This window comes from Geotrypetes seraphini, chromosome 16 (assembly GCF_902459505.1).
Source record: "Geotrypetes seraphini chromosome 16, aGeoSer1.1, whole genome shotgun sequence".
In the NCBI taxonomy this organism is placed as follows: domain Eukaryota; kingdom Metazoa; phylum Chordata; class Amphibia; order Gymnophiona; family Dermophiidae; genus Geotrypetes; species Geotrypetes seraphini.
The window spans coordinates 40,624,259-40,639,244 of record NC_047099.1 but is presented as its reverse complement, the minus strand read 5'-3'; the positions used below and the strand labels follow the sequence as shown (position 1 = coordinate 40,639,244).

The following is a 14,986-nucleotide window of genomic DNA, read 5'->3' as shown; positions in this document are numbered from 1 at the left end:
CCACTATGGCAATTCTTACGTTCTTATGTGAGCCAAGTCTAAGACAATCAAGCTATTGTGACATCACTGCTGAGGTTGGCTCTTAGGCATTGGTGGAATAAAGCTTTATGACATCACAATCTCAGCTCAGGAATGTTGCTACTCTTTGGGTTTCTGCCATTGTGACATCACTGCTGAGGTTGTCTCTTAGGCATTGGTGGAATGAGGCATTATGACATCACAATCTCAGCTCTGAAATGTTGCTACTCTTTGGGTTCTGCCATTGTGACATCACTGCTGAGGTTGGCTCTTAGGCATTGGTGGAATAAAGCTTTATGACATCACAATCTCAGCTCTGGAATGTTGCTACTCTTTGGGTTTCTACCTGGTACATAGGACCTGGGTTAGCCACTGTTGGAAACAGGACACTGGACTTGATGGACCTTTAGTCTGTCCCAGTATGGCAACATGTTCATATGTGAGACAAGAATAGGACAATCGAGCCATTGTGACATCACTGACAAATTTGGCTCTTAGGCATGGGTGGAATGAGGCATTATGACACCACAATCTGAGCTCTGGAATGTTGCTACTCTTTGGGTTTCTGCCAAGTACTTGGGACCTGGGTTAGCCACTGTTGGAAACAGGACACTGGGCTTGATGGACCCAGTATAGGGTTACCATATGGCTCCAGAAAAAGGAGGACGGATTGAGATTTCTGGGTTAGACATCTGGATCCTACTTCCATTGCTTTCAATGGAAGTAAAACCTGGCTGTCTCAATCCATCCTCCTTTTCTGGAGCCAGTAACCCTGAGACAGGAAAATGAGAGTCCCTCCTTTCCCCCACACATTCTTTTTCAGAGTCAAACTATCCCTGTAAAGGGACTCACAGAGTTACCCAGTTCCAGGCTAGAGATTTTGGCCCACCCTGGACTGGTGCATTATGGGATGGATTTCAATGCACAGACGGCTTTGAGATGCAAGTACAAAAGAGCCAAGACTAGGCAAAAGTCTCCAGCCTGAAACTGGGTAACTTGGCATCTTTGGGTTCATCGTGAAAAGGCAAAACCTTTGCCCATCAATCTATCGAAAAAGCACAAAGATATGTCACCTCTCGCTACAAAAACACTCTTGGCACTGGCCTTTGTTTCTGCCATTAACTCTTGTGAGGTAGGGTTTTTGGATCTGGGAGTTTGTTACACAAGATACCCGAAGGCTTCTTAACCCCAAATTTGTACAGAGGAAGGGGAGACTGCCGAGAGAGTCAGATGCTGGGTTTGAACAGGAAATTGCATCAGAGGGAGATCGGAGGCGGCAAAGGGAAGACCCGGGCTGCTGTGTCTGCTGTTGCTACCAGAAAGCAAGATAATGCTTCAGAGGGCTGCAATGCTGGACTCGGGGCTGGAGAGAGAAGAGGAGAAAGGATAAGCTTCGAACGGGCAGGAGCTGCCGCCATCGAAGTTGGCTCAGGGTGCCATAACCCTTTCAACCGCAGACAATTTTTGAAAGCTCCTATTTAAGGTGTATCGACACGTCAAGTTTTGATTCAGACATGCACACGAGAAGCCACACTCGCCACACCTACTCCGTCCGCGCATTTGATTAACACGCTGCATTCTGCGCTATGATGCTTGCGGTAGGAGCCGAGCGCTCGGACATTAGCATGTCATTCTGGGATGGTGGATGCGAGACTAGTCTCCCGATGGAGGTGGCGAGGACAATGAAGACATCGGTAAAGCTCAGAGGGTCTCGGAGGGAGAAAGGGGGATTTTAGAACGCCTCTGGTTTCCTTCAATCTGTGACCAGCATAACCTTCAAAAACTTTAAATATAGGGCTTCATGATTTCATCTGTCCTTTCATATTTTTGGCTAAGAGGTCGCTGGATGTTTGTGCTGCGTTTAGTAATCGTATTTATGCTTGAATGCGAGCGTAGAAGAATGGGCCAGAGGATGCTTACGCAAGCAGGGGCACGGCCACACAAAGCGAGTTTTTCATTACGCCTCGGGCCTATGTGCTGCTTCTAGAAACCCTGGCCTGAGCAAGGGGTAGCGGCCGACGCTCTGCCAAGACCCTGTGACGGCGGCAGTGGCCTGCCCGGGAACACTGAGCCTCATTGAGAGGCCGGTTGCTCAGCCCCCAACTCCAGCGGCTCAGACGAGAGCCGGCCTCATCTGACTGTAATTTCCAGGAAAGATTAATGGGTGTGAGGCTTGGTGAGACTGACGGCCTGTGATCCTTTGATACTGAACGCAGCTGTTTGACCGTTTACCACCCAAATAACATGCTGGAGATAGTCAGAGGAGTTTTGGTCCCTGATGGAAGAATTTTTGCACTGGGTGTAAACTATAAAAGTTCATTATCGAGGTTTATCAGTTTGCAGAACAATGAGTAGCCCTTTGCTTAAGGTTAGCAGACCCCTGGACATGTCCTCCTTTTGGGTTTTGGCCAGGTACTAGTGACCTGGATTGGGCACCGTGAGAACGGGCTACTGGGCTCGATGGACCTTTTAGACTGACCCAGGAAGGCTATTATGTCCTCAATACTGTATCACATAGAAAACTGCTCCCATGTAAACCCTGGAGGTAGTTGAATGTCTCTATTGTAGAACCACCCTTTCCTTTCAGATAGCACTGCAGGATGTACACAGCACTGTACAGTAGTTTTAATGCACATGTCCCTAGCCCAAAGAGCTTAGTCTAAATAGATACAGTTAGGTCTTTAAGTCTCCCTTAGAGTACTTCTGAATATAGACTCTAGGGTATCCTAGTAGATCACTGGTGAGTGAGACCAATGGGAAAAACTCCAAACTGACCCCATTCACATGAATATGGTTTTAATGAAGATTTAATGGAGAAGACTTTAAGATAAATCATTAATAAAACAATTAAAATAGGAAGGAGGTTTTTCAGGATCAATGAATGAAACCTGGAATCTTGTCTGACTTGCCTGAGGTTAATTCCGTCACCCAGCAGGTTTCCGAGATCCTTTTCCTCCCCCCGTTTATACCCTACGCTTTGAAGAGTTGCATCCCAGTAGGTCCCTCTCTGGACCATCTCTACCCTGTCTGATCACTTATCTGTTCCAGCTTTGAGGAAAGTTTATATTGAAGAAACTCATTAAAAGTCATTTTCAGTTGTGGTCCACTTTTGTGGAATTGGCTGCCTGGACCTGGCAGGACAATTAGAAAGATAGACAGTTGTTTGGTGACCCATTGCGAGTCTCTCTACAATTGAAAGGGGATAGATTCCGTACGAAAATAAGGAAGTTCTTCTTCACCCAGAGAGTGGTGGAAAACTGGAACGCTCTTCCGGAGGCTGTTATAGGGGGAAACACCCTCCAGGGATTCAAGACAAAGTTAGACAAGTTCCTGCTGAACCAGAACGTACGCAGGTAAGGCTAGACTCAATTAGGGCAATGGTCTTTGACCAAAGGGCTGCCGCGGGAGCACGATGGACCACTGGTCTGACCCAGCAGCGGCAATTCTTATGTTCATCCACTGCTGGGGGGGGGGGGGTCTTTCTTTTCTCTCTTTATTTCTTGCTCTTTCTTCCCTTTAGCAAGTTTTGGGGTTCCTGAGGGGGATATCGAGGGGAGGCAGTTCATTATTATTGCTCCTTTTCATTAAGTGCCTACGATACATTTAGGTTCCCTGCTTGGTGGCACTAGGGTTGGGGAGTTTGGAACCGTTTCTCCTTGGACTCTGCCGCTTTCTCTGTTTTTGCGGGAGAGGGTTTGGCTGCTGCTGGAGTTGCGGCCCTGATGTTCGATTTCTTGTTGTTGGGAAAGGGGAGGAAAAGCAAACGGTGGGACCCGGGTTCATCTTTGTATTGCTTTGTTGTTGGTGCGCCGTCCTTAATACAAACTTTTTGGACATAGAAAGACAGACAGTTGTACTTAGAATTGGTTTTTGGTTAGGGTGTAGAGTTTGGTGGTTGAACTAAACCCCCCCAAATAATTTTATTGAATTTTAGCAATAATATTATAAAAACCTGGTCAAATAATTGCTGCCTTCTTTGACCAAGTCTCCTAGTGCGACCCAAGTCCATTCAATTCCTATGGGCGTCACTGCATTTGCCACACGAGAATTGCCATCGTGGCTTTTTAAAAGGAACCCATTCTAAACTAAATATCAAATAATAAACTCTGTAATTTGATAATTTCTCAAGTGGCTTCGACTTCATATTTACATTAGTGTGTCCGGCTGCTTTATGTATTATTTATGTGTTAGTTTTAAAATACACATGGACATGATATGATCTACCCAAGTGGATGCAGAATATAAATTGACGTATTCAGAGGTCCATCATTCAATAAAATTATTTTGGGGGGTTTAGTTCAACCACCGAACTACACCCTAACCAAAAACCAATTCTTGGTGGTAAGACACAGGGAGTTGAAGTACGTTTGGGCCTAGCAGGAACCAAACAATAAGACCAGCATTATGTACTCATACAGCTGAAGCAGAGAGGAAGGAAGACTGGATGACCCAACCGGTCTCATCTTTAAGCATTTGCAGCCTTCATTCCCCACCCAGCGTAATTCACTCAAGACACAGGGGAAGTTTTCAAATAGAGCACAGGAGACATGGCTCTGCTTTACGGTTTTATTGCACGCCTTAGGCCAGATGCGACCCACACTCAGGACAGGGCTGGTTTCCCACCTGTCAAGTTCAACCTTCATGGAAAAGCCCCTTTGGTTACAAAAACAAACACACAGTACATGTTGCCACCTCATCAAGCTGCAGGTTACATAATGGCTGTGAACACAAAACAGCTTAACACCCTCCCACCCCAACAAATTAACATCTTGCAGAGGTGGTGCAAGTCAGTTCGTGCTTAAAACTTAGGTCTCTTAAAAACTTTGCTCCATTTCGAAAAGGTGGTACCAGCAAATGGTCGGGTGGAGGGACAGGAAGCACTTTCCAGCTTGATTTTTTCAAGAATTTGTCACTTTCTGTTAAAGAAGCAGAACTGAAGGAGGGGCAAGAGCTAGCCTGGAGTCTTCCCTACATCATTCTAATCTTCACCTGGGGCTCCGCATGGCACTGAGTGAAGTCCAGCATAACTGACTGAGGCTTGAACCTTTAAATGGGGTATTTGTTTCAAGCGAGGTTCAACAGTGCCCCCTTGTGCCCTACTGCACAAACTGCCTGGAAGGAAGGGTGCTGGGTTTAAATTCTGCTCAGCATCCCTGGTCCCTTCAAAGCAAGGCCGAGACAGTGGGCATCCCTTGAACCAGCTGACGAATGTTTCTGGCGAAGCACAGAGCTCTCCGTTATCAACAGACTGACCCTGCGGTGAAGCAGATTCCCATTGTCAACCAGAAAAGAAAGACACCAGGCTAGTTTATTCCCACAGTATCAAAAGGGAGTGATTCATGCACCAGCTCTGGTTATTTCTGCTTCCAAAATGCAGAGCACAGTGGGAACAGAAGGGCGGATTAATCCCTAGGTGTGGCACACTTTTATAAAAATGAACATGCACCATCCATCGCCAAGTTTTTTGCCTGCAGTTCTAAATCAAAGAAAGAGAAAACTTAGAGCACTTCAGGACACTCAGGGTGTGATGCTGCATGGCCCTGGGTTTCACTCAAGATTGCTGCCTGAAATTAAAGAGAGAGACCAGTCCCCTAGGAGAAGCAGAAGCTGCAAGTCCCAACCAGCTCACCCCACCCCTGATGGTAGCACCTGCTCGCCTTAGCCAAGTCATGAGAGGTTATAGGAATTCATCTGTCCTTAGGTCTCCAGTGGACCCTGAGCACTGCACAAATTCCCAAGCCAGATGGAACAACCACAAAACAACTCCCTGCAACGCTTGGCAAAGGAAAGCCTGACCTTAAAAGGAGCCAAGAAACCCCCACACTTTGAGCGTTGGGGGTGGGGTAGAATGTACCGCTACACTCAGGAGCAGCCTACCGAGACACTACCGTCAGCACACAGCAAAGAAACCAGTCATCGCGCTGGGTTTCTGCTCCTGTGAGGGCTTTGGAGGGAGAGATGGTGGGAGATGCCGCACTTGGCCATTTAAAATGCAGCAGGCAGGCCTCCACAGACTGATGGCACTTCTGTTCTCTACCTGGGCTCACCCGTCTCAGTGACATGCACCATTTGCCAAAGCGCTAACAGACAAGAATTTCGATGCGGCAAATTTTCAGATAAACTAACACTTCCTAAAGCCCTTTTCAGGTGGACCCTGGACAGAAGAGCTGAGAGGGCAGCAATTTCTTCAGCTTCCTTCATGATGTTTCTGGCCCATGCTAGGTCAATGCTTTTAACTCCCTACAACAATGCTGTAGAAATTGCTTCCGGCAGACGTGTCTTTCCAAATTCGACGCAGCATGGGCTAATGGCCACCCCTGTTTGGGTGTGGGTAACAACCCAAGCTCAGTGGTAAGGAAAGCGTCATCTCTATTTCCTAATTCAAGCACAAAACATAGGGTCACATACACAACCCAGGCTTAGGTGTATCCCTGTCGGGGCCATGTAAATGTCTTTCATGGAACAGGGAATTATTTGCACAGCCCTTTTTTATGGCCAAAGAGCTGTTCTCTGAGCACATTAAGACCTGTGCTTCCCACTGAGGTTCATATAAGCACACGTCCTTATTCTTATGAAATTAGAGGTTCCTGGAACAACAGGCTGGCTGGCAAATGGCTTTTAGAGGCTGGCAGGTGTGCTCTGGGCAGTCTCTAGTCTTCTGTGCACTGTCTGTGCTCAAACCGTGTTAAACTCGGAGAGATCTTTCTGCCAGAATGGATTCCGATGAGTTTCCACCCTAACAACTTAAACGTCTCCGAAAGTCGGCATTCAAAGCCGGATGTCCGCAGCTACAAGGGACTACGCATGCAAGGTTTAACTAAAGGGGGTTGGAAAAGCACACAGGAGGCGACCTCTGTACCCTCCACCACGCCACCCCTCTACCCCCATATGCAACACGGCTGAAGGAACCCCAGAAACAGACTCTGGTTAAGATCTATGCTATGGGTTACAGCATGCCTGGGAGAGGGATAGAGAGCGAGCTGTCAGCTAATCACTACCAAAGAAAAAACAAAGAACTTTCTGCCTTAATTCCAGGCAAAGGTGGTTTTTCCCTTCCTTTGTTTTCTTCTTTTAAAATAAAAATAGTCTTTACTCTTAACCTTCCACATTACCAGACCCTTTTCACCCACATCCTAAAAGCTTTACCTCCCCCGACCCCAACATTTTTCATTTAGGAAAAACAAAAGAGACGGAGAGGGAGAGAAATTTTTTTTTTCCCCTCCTGCTGGCGGCAGACCAGTTGCAGCAGTTTCATGGTATCGCCACTGCCCCTCCCCCCAGTCCAACAGGTAGAAAAAAACCAGCATCCAGACCGGCCACAGCATTTTAAGGGGTGGAAATCTCCACCCAACTCGTCCTTCCGTCCCTCTTGGGGCAGGGTTGAGGGGGGAGGGACAGGGGGTGGAAATCAGGGGGAGAACTTTGCTACATAGGTACTATTGCATTGGATACGAGAGCAGCACCCGCCTGAGTCCAGTTCCTCAGGCACGGGGCTGGCTGTGGTGGAGTCACAAATTGGATCTAGGCTTGTTGAGGATTTGATGCTAGGGGAGAGGGTTTAGGTCTCTGGTTGTTCTTTACTTCGTCACCCGAGCGTCGCTCGGTTCTCCATCCACACGCTCCACATTTCATCCAACAAGGGCAGAGAAAGGCAGGCCAACCCGATGACCTTCCAATAACCTTCAGCCTATTTCTTTCCACTGTTTGTAGAATTCTAGGATGTGTTTGATTTCCACACTGGTGCTGGCTGCGGCCTGGAGAGCAGACTACAAGGGGGAGGGGAAACAAGGGGGAGGGAAAATTATTTAGCTCAACAACTCATTTCTATGTTTTTACCCCCTCCCCCGTACCTTTTTAAATCCTGGCGGTCCAGCGGTGTATCGGAAGGAACGAGCTTTCCACGCTCCTGCCTGGGCCTGCACCACTCCCTGAATGGGAGTCCTGCGAGATTTGACTGCAGCCATTCAGGGAGCGGCGCAGGCCCAGGCAGGAGCGCGGAAAGCTCACTCCTGCCGATATACTGCTGGACCAACAGGATTTAAAAAGGTAATATTCGCTTCATAATACACACAGACATTTCCACCCACTTAGGGTGGGATAAAAAGCAAAAAATACAGCAAGTCCTTTCATCTGACTCTGGCTTCTGAGGGAGGTGTTTTGCTGCCATACTGACCTGCATAGCTGCAGAGAGGGTGCTGGGATTGTCCAGCTGGACACCAGTTATGACAGTCACCATGCCAGCAGTGTCATCCTCTCCACTTCCCTGAGACACAGTCAGCTGTTTGCAGCTATCCAAAATCTTGTAGAGATGCCTACCCAAAGAGAAAGCAACATGTTAATATGAGATATTGGTCTTGGCTGCCCCCACTGCTGCTCTTTCAGGCTCTAGGAGAAGGGCAGGACGCATGGGACTGTGCAGGCCACATTGGTCTTGGGTCTCACAGCATGCACCCAGGTTGGCCCAGGGAAAAAACTTCCCTTTACCTTGAAACTAGCCAAATGTGTTAAATATTAAAGCCCATGTTCTTTTCAGAAAAACAAATAGAAACCTAGAAACATGATGGCAAATAAAAGGCCAAATGGCCCATCCAATCTGCCCATCCGCAGCATCCACTATCTCCTCCTCTCCCTATTGGCTAAGGCTCTTAACATTAGCATCTCCTCTTCCTATAGGCTAAGGCTCTTTACACCTGCATTGTGATGTCATAGAAACATGATGGAGGATAAAGGCCAAATGGCTCATCCCGTCTGCCCATCCACAGCATCCACTATTTCCTCCTCTTCCTATTGGCTAAGGCTCTTTACACCTGCATTGTGAGGTCATAGAACTTTATGGTTATAGAAACATTGTAACATGATGGCAGATAAATGTCAAAAGGCCCATCCAGTCTGCCCATCCACAGTAACCATTATCTCTTCCTCTCTTTCTGAGATCCCAATGCCTATCCCAAGCTTTCTTGAATTCAGACACAGTCTCTGTCTCCACCACTTCTTCCGGTAGACTGTTCACGCATCTACCACCCTTTCCGTAAAAAAGTATTTCCTTAGATTACTCCTTAGCCTTGAAGCAAACATCGTTTTCTCTCACCCAAGGCTTGGGTTTCATCCACCGCAGCATGCTTTCCTTTCCATCTGCATGCCTATACTATTGTGAACAAACACCAGCCTAAGTCAGTTCTGGTTTTACATCCGTTGTATCAATGGACTTATGGCTCTAGTTTCTCTACCAAAAAACAAACAAACCAGGAAGTGCAAGGGCACAGACGCAATGGAGATAAGATCAGGACCCATTCAGCCCGTCGCTCGCGAATTAGAGCTTTCTAGGTCTGTTATCTGTGCAATTATTTCCTCTCTTACCAGGCATCCAAGTCCTGACGTTTCAGCTTGTGTCGCTCAAAACTTTTCCCGGTATCCTTCTGGCAACGGATATACCTGTGGGGATGAAGGGAGAGATTTGCAAGGGGTCAGCTGCTTAAGCTTGCCTTTCTAGGCCATCTGCCGGCCACGTTCATTAGTAAGATTGAGCTCCATTTGGGGACTTTTGGTTATGCTGAACACCAGCTTAGGGGAGAAGAATTGAGAATTTAGACATTTGGGTGGGTGGAATAAAATCTCAAGGACGGCAGTGCCAAAGCCTCTTCCACTCACCGGTTCCCCTTTTTAAACTCAGCCTCCAGGTATCTGATCCCATCTCTTGCCCCTGCATTCTCTTTTTTCAGAAAATCCAAGCCGTCAATCACTGGTTGAGGGAAGAAAAATATATAAACACACACTAGTTAGTAGACTGAAGAGTGCCAAGCCTGAAAATCCCTTCCTCCTTGCCCTAAAATCTTAATGAAGCAGCTACAAAATTATTCAAAAGACCAATGTAGGAATTTTCTAAAGGTTGTACTTGACCTGTTGAGACAACAGGAAATCCCGCCCTCGGCTGTGACGAAATTTTGCACATACCTGTGCGAGGGATAATTATGATAAATCTGCCACTGCTGGCCAGCTGCCTAATGATTGTCAGGTGCTGACAGAGCGCCTGGGTGTCAGGGATGAGATAGGGAGACATGGCAGACTGTGCCTTCGGCTGCTGGAGACTCCCTTCCAGCTGCGAGACTTCCAGCTGTGGAAACAGAGAGACCCAGTCAGGAGGCATCTTCAGAAGCACACATGGCATTGTCCCACCTAGCTTTGATCTTTAAGCAGTGCGGGATATTGCCTCAAAGGCCAGAGCTAGGATTTTACAGTTTGCAGCACTTAAGGAACAGGATTCCGGGGTCTAGAGGCCGCGCTTGGGCTACAAAGAGAACTGGAGAAAGCCCAGAGCAACCAAGATACCTACAGAACACGAGCTGCGAGGAATGTTTATCTGGCCTAGCAAAGAGAAGACCGAAGCACAGCCTGGTAACTGGTTCTGATACAAGGGGAGAAGGGGGCATGACCAAGACAAGAATTTGTGGGTTTAAATCATAGTAGAAGAGATGGAAGGGTACATATGAAAAAAATCCAGACAAAAATTGGGGGAGGGAGGTTATCTGGGCCCTAGAACAAGATCCCTAAGGAGATGATAGAATCTCCACTACTGGGACAAATTATTATACCAGAACCTAACTGGAGACAAGTGTGGAGCAGATGATTTCACAATCTCTTCCAGCACTGTCCCAGTTTGAATAGGGAGTACAGCATCATCCCTAGGACAGGGGTAGGCAATTCCGGTCCTCGAGAACCAGAGCCAGGTCAGGTTTTCAGGATCTCCACCATGAATATGTACGAGACGGATCTGCATGCACTGCCTCCTTGAGATGCAAATCTATCTCATGCATATTTTTTGTGGCGATCCTGAAAACCTGACTTGGTTCCGGCTCTCGAGGACCGGAACTGTCTACCCCTGCCCTAGGAGGATCCTCCCTAGGGTCAAATCCAACTTTGCCATGAAGAAATGCATAACTCAAAAGGGCTCCTTGCCGCCTCTTTACCTGCAGTCGTAACTGGGCCATGTCCCTCATCAGCCGGTTCCTTCGTGCCTCTTCCTCAGCCTGTGGGTGTTTAAGAGGGCAGAAAGTACGGTCATTTTGTCATAAGGGCAAGTCCAGGCAGTAATACTTTCTACGCTATATTAGCTTTATGACCCCTGAAGCAGGCCAGACCGTGTTGGATCTTGCCCACGTATCAATAAAGACTTTCTAGAAGAATATTTCATTGGACTTAAGTTTTCCTTGCATGCAACCCCGGTTGAATCTTTTAGTTCCTTCCCTACTTTTGAGACTTTGTCCAGCACTTTTTTTTTTCCCGGCTGCAATATGTTGGGGACAGAAAAGAGGCAGGCGAAATATCAGAGCGCCAGCGGTTAATACCTCACCTTTTAAACAAGGGAGCACACAAACACTTTCCCCGTCATCCCCTTGCCAAAAAATCACGAGTGAAACATGGGAGTTAGGGGTGAGTTCTTACCAACAAGGCCAGGATCAGAAATCATTTCATTTATGTATAAAACTAAAACACTGCTGTGACCTCTTCTCTGAAAGGAGCAATTTCAGATGTCTGTCCCATCCTCTCTTCTTTACCTCACGCAATGGAAGAGCTGAGCATTAGAGAATGACACAGAGACAAATTTTTCCCGTCCCTGCCAGCTCCGTCCTCATCTGCACAAGCCTCAAACACTTTATAATCCTAAGTGTTCGAGGCTTGGGCGGTTAAGGCAGAGCTTACAGGAATGGGACAAATTTGTCCCCGTGTCTTTCTCTACTGCCCCGGTCAGTTCAGAGATGCTCCCTACTTACATCGGAAACACTGTACCTCCACCTACTTCAAATGAGAGACGAGAAGGGCTGAGGACAGGTAAAAGCCTAAAAGAAAGGGGCGGGGAATCTGTCTTGCCACTTGCCATGCGGAACTGAGCCCGAGCTTGGAGCAGCAGGTCATCCTGCTCAGACTGGGTTGTGCTGATGAAGATCCCCACCTCCGCGTTGAACTGCAGGACGCCGCCGCCCTGCAGGCGAGTCAGGAAGTGGCCGAAACTCCGGATGTAACAGTGACGGACAACGGCCTGCAAACAGAACACAGGGAGAGCCCCAGAGATATTACCCGTGTGTTACTAGTGCAAGCCTGTCACAGCATCTTCATGTCCCATCCTGGGCCTCATCTTTGGCAACGATATAGAATTTGTTACCATCTGAACAGAATTGAGATAAATTCAAGGGTGGCCTCAAAAGCTTTTCATTTAAAGACGCATAAGACTGTTAATTGGGCTATGGAACTTTTCTAGCTCTTTTTCAATATAAAAATTCATTTCCTATACCAAATTTATTAAGGATGTGTGGGGGCCATTAAAAAGGTATTATAATGAATAATCCGCATTTTTCCCTACTTAATATATATTGTTTTGTGGGTGGGGGGTGGGTTTTGTGGTTTTTCAATATCAAATTATAAAACAAATGATCTAAATTATTATATCATATGATATATATTATATTTGAATATAATTTTGGGAGGGTGGGGTGGGATATCATCTTTTTCTTGAGAAATTGTAGAGCTTCAAGTGATGTTGTATATTAAATGATGATTTTATTGTACACTTGTTGAAAGATTTAAAATGAATAAAGATTTTTAAACTAAACTAAATTCATTTTTTCCCTTTCCCTATGTTGTTATCATTAATTGTTCTCTCTTTCTTTCAAATGGTATTTCTCCCCACCATCCTATTGATCCATGTAAGTAATGTTATGTCATTAATGGTTTAACTGGACCCCTTTTTAAATTTTATATTGTAAAACGCTTAGAATTTATGATTATGTACTGCTTCTTCTGTCTGTCTTTCAGTTTTCATAGCTCGACTATTCTGTGGGCAGGGATTTTTATCTGAACCAACGAATACCTCCGAAGCTGCTATGAAGTCACTGAAATGCTTTGCAATGGACCATGTATTTTTTTAAACCGCTATTTTGCCCTCGGCTGGCCTCACCTCCTCTAGAGGACCGAGCGTGGGCCTCTCCTGCTCAAAGTTGTACTTTTTATGCGCACTTCTCAGCGGGGGGAGGTTGCGCAGGGCCACGTCTTCAGGCAGCAGCAAATTCGTGCTCAGATCTGGAAGCTCACACCTTGTCAGCAACTCTTGGGCCTCAGAGCACAAAGGGATACCTGGGTTGGTCAGATGGCAGAAAAACATGGTTAGCTTCAAAAATAACTTTAAAGCAGAGTTAGAATTGGAAATTGAATTTGGGGATCCCAATATGGACACTTTTGCGCAGCCTTCAGTGGGGGAGGGGGCCACATTCGATAAGCGGCACCTAAACGCCATGGTTGTCAATCAAGCACTAGACAGCCGCTTATAGAATCCCACCTAGCGGTGCGTAGCTGCCTATATATTGGGCTAGGCTTTACTTGGCCTAATTCCAGCGCCTAACAAGTAAAAACTCTCCTTTCCCTAAACAGGAATTCCTTGGCTCCGGCTGCAAAATAAATCCTAAAATCAGGGTAAGGTCCCCCTCGGATGTAATTACTCCCACTCAGCACAATGTAAAAAAATAGATATCCATGAATTTATGAATCACTGTATCATACCTGCCCCTTCCCCCTCCTCCTAAATAAATTCTCCCCCAAAACCTCCACTTAAATAATCTCTTCCTCCCCAAAACACCAACCAAGTATTCAGATCCCTGAAATGTAACATAATCTTATTTGTACTCTAACTGTAATCTATTTGTTATATCACACAGTAACGTACAGTCAATTTAATATCCAATTTGCAAGTTCTTCCGGAATTAATCCAGGTACCTCTCCTCCCTTGTAACCAAAACAAAAAAAAAAACAAAACCCCAAAACTGTTGTAACTTCACTGGACATGTCCAGTTAGCTCTTTTGTAATCCGCCTTGAACTGCAAGGTATAGGCGGAATAGAAGTCCCTAATGTAATGTAATGTAATGTAATATCTTGTCGGCAGGCAATGGGGATTGTTAATATCTGTGAACACCCCACACACACACTTTTCTCTCTTTCTGATGCTGATCAGCCCCTCATTCTCATTGCAGTGCAGACCTCATCCTCTCTCATTACCTGCTTCCTGCAGCTTGCCTGCGGTGGGCAGAAGATTCAGCAGCACAGAAAGACGGTTCCACAGGCTCTGGGAGCTCTGGAAAGAAAGACAGGGCTCAGCTCTTATCTAACACTAAATACAAAGCATGCACAATTACACACACACACACAAAAGCCTACGTGAGACTAAGATAAAGTCATCTGGAGATCCTGATGCATGGGAAAGGAACAGGAAGCCGTCCAAATCCCTTTAAGAAGAGGACTCGCCATCCGCGGAACCTCTTTGGCGTTCTCCTCAAAACGCAAGGCAGAGGATACCTGAAGAATAAGCTCTTGGCGCGCTTCCCAGTGAAAAATGCACACCACAGACAAATCCTCCCCTGCGGGCGGCTCAGCCAGACAACCACCTGCATCGTCCACCCCCACCAGAAGGTTCTGCAGGTCCCCAGAGAGACCCAGGTGCTCATAGGGGAATCGTCTTCTCAGGAAATATGCAACTGCTTAGGCGGGGGTGGAGGCGATGCTGGCGCCCACGAAGACAACCCCGGCAAGGCCGAAGCCATCAAAGAGGAGACAGGGCCACCAGCTGTGTGCATGTAATATACCTTGTACATGGCGAGAGCAAAATCCAGGGGGGAGGGGGAGCCTCACAGGCAGGATAGAATCGCGCTCCCCAGCAGAGGAAGGGGCCTGCCTCCCCAATCTAGGTGGGAGCTCCTGAGAAAACTCAGCCAAAATAGGAGAGTTTCCTGGCAAAGAAGAAAAGCCCACCAAAAAAAGGCATTCCCGAGGCCTCAAAAATCAAAGCCGTGATAAGGGAATCCCCAGAGAGGCCTGATGCACCAGTAAGGGAATGCCCAGAACCTTTGGCAGTAAGGGAAACCTGGTCTTCCCCAACTCCAGCAGCCACGACGGCTGGAGAATCCCCAGCACTGATGGCGGTTAGGG

At 46.9% G+C, this 14,986-nt stretch overlaps 1 protein-coding gene across 1 annotated transcript in view; it reads right to left on the bottom strand.

Annotated features, from left to right (window-relative positions):
* Positions 1-4,570: 4,570 nt before the first annotated feature.
* Positions 4,571-14,986, bottom strand: part of SMG5 (SMG5 nonsense mediated mRNA decay factor) — a 37,454-nt gene continuing 27,038 nt past the window's right edge. The window contains exons 14-22 of the mRNA XM_033923857.1: positions 14,060-14,135; positions 12,968-13,143; positions 11,891-12,052; positions 10,983-11,042; positions 9,970-10,129; positions 9,667-9,757; positions 9,376-9,450; positions 8,192-8,330; positions 4,571-7,784 (exon numbers count right to left, since the gene is read on the bottom strand). Coding sequence (XP_033779748.1) covers positions 7,701-7,784; positions 8,192-8,330; positions 9,376-9,450; positions 9,667-9,757; positions 9,970-10,129; positions 10,983-11,042; positions 11,891-12,052; positions 12,968-13,143; positions 14,060-14,135 — 1,023 coding nt within the window. The 3' untranslated portion in view covers positions 4,571-7,700. The remainder of the gene's footprint in view (positions 7,785-8,191; positions 8,331-9,375; positions 9,451-9,666; positions 9,758-9,969; positions 10,130-10,982; positions 11,043-11,890; positions 12,053-12,967; positions 13,144-14,059; positions 14,136-14,986) is intronic.